At 37.7% G+C, this 5377-nt stretch overlaps 1 protein-coding gene across 1 annotated transcript; it reads left to right on the top strand.

The window, feature by feature from the left end:
• Positions 1 to 1805: 1805 nt before the first annotated feature.
• LOC131308901 (7-deoxyloganetin glucosyltransferase-like) lies at positions 1806 to 5104 on the top strand. The gene is made up of 2 exons (XM_058335945.1): positions 1806 to 2361; positions 4090 to 5104. The coding sequence occupies exons 1-2, from the start codon at positions 1845 to 1847 to the stop codon at positions 5019 to 5021; spliced, it is 1449 nt and encodes a 482-aa protein (XP_058191928.1). The 5' UTR covers positions 1806 to 1844; the 3' UTR covers positions 5022 to 5104.
• The last annotated feature ends 273 nt before the right edge of the window (positions 5105 to 5377 follow it).

Here is a 5377-nt window from a genome sequence, read left to right as displayed (position 1 = left end):
TAGTACTAGCGCGCTTGTTAGCTAGACCGACGTTAAATATTAGGCTCTGTTTCAGAATACCTTTTTAAAAAATAAGTACTTATTTCACATTTTCAAACTTAAAAATAATGTAAATGAAAAATAATTTTTTAATTTTTTTTTCACCGTATTAAAGATTTCAATGAGATCTATCAAACAAGATCTATATTGATAGGAAAATAATTTGCGTAAGCACATGATTTTTGAGCTTGAAATTGCCTTCTTAAAAAATAAATACTTATTTTTCTTTCCGGAACGGGGCCTTACTACTGTGCATTCGTCCTAAAGACAGAGAATTGAGAGTAAACTCCCTCATGTGACATTTGATGTGACAAAAAGTGAAATTCCAAATTCTTTAACTACTTTCTCGTAATGCCTGCGACACTAAATTGATTCATTAGTGTGTAGTATGTGATCCTTTTCTTAATGGCGCGAAAGAGAATTACCCATATTTACAGCACTTTCCAAACTAAAATTTTAAGTTAGCTACAAAGAACATTTCCAACACCAAAACTGCCAACGATGATCACAATAGAACATTGCATTTGCTTTTAGACACCAAAACTCTAAAAAAAAAAAATAGGCAAAAAATCTAAAAAAATCCCAATCTCAATCCCAGTAAACTCCAAAAATTTTCAAATACCTTTGCTTTCAGAGAGCTTTCTTTAGCCACCGTCCACACAGCTCGTAGGCTTTCTTCCAAATGGATATGGTTTCTTTGTTAGACCCTCTTTGCTGACACCAAAACTTCAAAAAAACAGAGACCAAAAATCCAAAAAAGAATCACAATCCAAAAAATTTCAAATACATTTGCTTTCACAAAGCTTTCTTGGCCAAGCTCCCACCATCCATGATACTCAACAGATTTGAAAGATTTCGTCGGGTAAAGAACATTTCAAGCAATTTTGTTGGCTCAGATTTGAAAGATTTCGTCAGAGATTCGAAAGAGCGATGTCGATCGATTGAGAGAGACAGAGAGAGAGAGAGAGAGAAAGAGAGACCCAAATCGCTAATAGAAGCAAGGGTTTTTTTTTTTTGTATGCTTCCGAGAAAATTTGATTTGGGTATGGCATTTTTGTAATATACTCCCTCTGTCCCTTTTTTAGAGTCCAGTATTTCATTTTGGGTTGTCCCTTAATAAGTGTTCATTTTGTAAAGTTAGTGGGTAAAAATTTTTGTATTGTCTATTTTATCCCTAAAAGTAGATTTCTTTTTAAAAAGTAAGTGAGTAAAAGTGTAATGATGATGGGTAAGTAGGGAAAGTGGAGGAAAAAGTTGATGTGAAAAGTATAATGATGATGTCTTTTTAATAAGTTGGAATTATGAAGCATGACACTTAAAAAGGGACGGATGGAGTATTTGTAAGAGTGTGGGTGTTTTTGTAAGAGAGTTGGAGAGCACACATCAGCTCTTAGATCAAATGAATCTCAGCTCTCCTTTCAACTTGTATTTGTGTGGTCTCCACACTTTTGTGTTTTATTAGGTAGATATTACAAATTGTATTGATAAAAAGTTACGAATCGTATAAAAGTTACAAGATACACCAAAATATTATGAATCATAATGAAAATGTTACGAATCGTACTGCTGAAAAGTTATGAATTCTAAGAAAAAAATTATAAAACGCGCTAAAATATTATGAATAAATCATAAAATAAGTACATATAGTACCTTATTTTAAAGAGCGTGTATAGTAGACTTTCCCATTAAACACCGATCCGATCTCAGCAATGATTAATTACTCTATAAAAAGAAGCTAGTTGCCCTCTCTTCCTGCAGCTGCATCACCCACAAACACACAGAGAGAGAGAGAGAGAGAGAGAGAGATGGGTTCCATAAGAATATCAGAAAAGCCACACGCAGTGTGCGTACCATACCCAGCCCAAGGCCACATCAACCCAATGCTAAAAGTAGCGAAACTCCTACACCACAAAGGCTTCCACATAACCTTTGTAAACACAGAGTACAACCACAGACGTTTGCTCAAGTCCAGAGGTCCCCACTCCCTCGACGGCATACCGGACTTCCGCTACGAAACCATCCCCGACGGCCTGCCGCCCACCGACACCGACGTCACCCAAGACATCCCTGCTCTCTGCCAATCCACCACCAAAACCTGCTTACCTCACTTCCGCGAGTTACTCAACAAACTGAACGATACGGTCTTGTCCACCGGTCCGCCGGTGACGTGCATCGTTTCGGATGGTTGTATGAGTTTTACTGTGGAAGCTGCTGAGGAAATTGGGGTCCCTGAAGTGCTTTTCTGGACGCCCAGTGCTTGTGGATTCTTGGGTTATACAAAGTATAAATATCTTGTGGAAAAAGGCCTTGTGCCTTTAAAAGGTACTAGTAATAATCTCGATTTTTTTTTTTTTGCCCGGCATAACCTCGAATATTCTTCTGTTTTTAATCTAGTAATTACCAGTTTTGGTGATCGAAAAAGAATCTAAGCGTAGTAACCATTTTTAGCTGGAAAGTTTTGAAGACAAGATATATATATATATATATATATATATATATATATATATCGGAGCGATTCCGAGTACACCTAAAAAAACACTTCATAGTTTCCGATCAAATTTTGATGATCCGAGCCGCTCAATGTGATCAGAACGTGATTTTAAAGGTACCAGGAAGGGCTTGATCCGAACAGTTTTGAACAATTTTTTACGGAACGGTTCAAATAAAAACTGCTCAAATCAAGTCTTTTCCGGTCATTTTTTTGGCTAATTTCTCGCGGGCACCCTTAAAATCATTTTCTGCACATATTAAACGGTTCGGATCTTAAAAATTTGATCGAAAACTATGAGATTGAGATTTGGGGTTTTTTTTTGTTGTCCTTTGAACCGCCCCGTATATTTTTTTTTGTTGTTGGAGAAATTATCCTCAAGTTCTCGAGAAATGGTCTGGGGCAAAGTCCACTTTCACCCCCTATAGTTATCGCCATGTGTGGATACCCTCTCATGGTTCAAAACTGACCTCATAACCTACCTGTGGTTTTGAAAATGTGCAGATAAACCCCCTACTGTTATGTTTTTCATCCATATTAACAGACACAACATTAAAAGACCAATATACCTTCATCATGTCTGTTGATTCTTCTTCTTTTTAAATCTAACCACACTATTCTGTATACCAAAAATTGAATTTTAACCGTTGATATTGTAAATTTTGACGAGTACTACATCTATACCAAAATTCAAGTCAATCAAAAAATGAAATGTTCATGGTCGAATCGATTTTGTTATGAAATTAAAATTTCAATTTTGAATTTACTAAAAATTAGATCATTGGGTTATTGATATCTGATCGAGATGATATTTGACAGAGATACTCTATTCTTTATTTAATACATTATGAACGACTCAGATTACATTCTAGAGGCGTGTAAAATACACATCCATTAATATTGATAGAAAACATGACTGTAGAGAGTCTATCCGCACATTTTCAAAACCATAGGTAGGTTATGTGATTAATTTTAAACCATGAGAGGAGTATCCGCACATAACAATAACCACAGAGAGTGAAAGTGTACTTTGCCCTATTTTTAACAAACTCTTGATCGAGGGTCATTTATTTATTTTTCCCCTTAACATGGAGCAATGACGACAACCCTTGACTATCTCATACTAAAATTTTAAAGTTTAGTAATTTTCATCCTTTGCATCTTTTCCGGAACAAGACGTAGGACTACAAATTTCGGACGAAATTGAGTTTGGAGCCATTCGACATATATGGGGAATGACTCTTAATATAGTTGTGTTACTAGTATTGCTTTTACCAAAATAGAATCGCTTCTGATCAGTTGACAAATGTTAAATGTGTTTGGTAACATGGTTCATGGTCGAAATAAAGCAATTTATTGTGAATTCTCTAGTCCCAATAAAAATGACCTGTCTTTGATTAGACCAACGTTGAGATTAGTCAATTTGTGATTCAGCTGATCCGGACACCTTTCACTGTCATTGTCATCCCAAAAAAAAGGAGTTATTAACCATTAGAACTGCCTTTGTTTTGCTATTGTTGAACCATGCATGTTTTGAAGCTAACTACTGCCGTGGAATACAGATGCAAGCTACCTGACAAATGGGTATTTGGAAACAACAATCGATTGGATTCCAGGAATGCAAAACATTCGATTCAAAGATCTCCCAAGCTTCATCAGAACCACAGACCCAAATGACCTAATGGTCAACTTCCTAGCAGCCGAGGCCGAGAGAACGCGCAAAGCCTCTGCTATCATCATCAACACCTTCGACGCTTTCGAAAAGCCTGTCCTTGATTCTCTCTCCTCTTCCCTCCCTCCTCCTATCTACACCATCGGTCCACTTCATCTAATGGCGAACCAAATCTCCGAGGAGAGATTGAAATCTATGCACTCAAACTTATGGAAAGAAGAATCCCAATGCATCGACTGGCTCAATTCGAAAAAATCCAATTCAGTTTTGTACGTGAACTTTGGTAGCATTACCGTTATGACGCCCAAACAACTTGTGGAATTTGCGTGGGGATTAGCTAATAGCGGGTATGATTTTCTTTGGATTGTAAGGCCGGATTTGGTCGTTGGAGAGTCGGCCATGCTGCCGCCGGAGTTCATAACGGAGACGGAAGGGAGAGGGATGTTGGCAAGCTGGTGCTCTCAGGAGCAAATTCTGAAACACACGGCGATCGCAGGATTTTTGACTCACAGCGGGTGGAACTCAACGATGGAGAGCGTGTGTGGTGGTGTTCCAGTGATCTGTTGGCCGTTTTTTGCGGAGCAACCGACGAATTGCTGGTATAGTTGTGGTGAGTGGGGGATTGGGATGGAGATTGATACAGATGTGAGGAGAGAGGAAGTGGAGAGGCAAGTGAGAGAGTTGATGGAGGGAGAGAAGGGGAAGAAGATGAAATCGAAGGTTATGGAGTGGAAGGAGAAAGCAGAGGAGGCTGCTGGGCCTGATGGGTCATCGTACCTCAACTTGGACAAGTTGATTACTGAGGTGCTCCTATCAAAATAAATTGGTGTAGAAAATGCAGTAGTTATTTTCAGTTTGTACCAGTTGCACTTCTAGCTTTTATCACAGGAAAAGGCTTTAGTCAAATAAAACCTTGTATTGTCTTTTTCGTTTTACACCTACGTTTTTTTTTTTTATCAAGATGAACTTTGTGTGTGCCCCCAAAAAGTGGATATGATTTTGCTATCAGTTGTGAATCTCGATTTTTTCGTGTTAGTTACTTGGTATTTTTGATTGTCACGTTGCCGGTGGATTATGCGGTTAGAAATGTAGAATTTTGATTTTGTTATGGCTGATTATGAAAGTCGTAGAGTGTGTAATGTTTGCTCCAAATTATAAGTAAAGATTACAATATTGTG

Source organism: Rhododendron vialii, chromosome 11a (genome assembly GCF_030253575.1).
Source record: "Rhododendron vialii isolate Sample 1 chromosome 11a, ASM3025357v1".
NCBI classification, from domain to species: Eukaryota; Viridiplantae; Streptophyta; class Magnoliopsida; order Ericales; family Ericaceae; genus Rhododendron; species Rhododendron vialii.
This window is presented reverse-complemented; position numbering and strand designations above follow the sequence as displayed.

What these genes read in the sequence shown, in the direction of transcription:
- LOC131308901 (XM_058335945.1), top strand. Translation starts at nt 1,845, where the DNA reads ATGGGTTCCATAAGAATATCAGAAAAGCCACACGCAGTGTGCGTACCA. An exon ending in AGGCCTTGTGCCTTTAAAAG is followed by an intron (nt 2,362 to 4,089) that starts GTACTAGTAATA and finishes CGTGGAATACAG; the next exon opens with ATGCAAGCTACCTGACAAAT.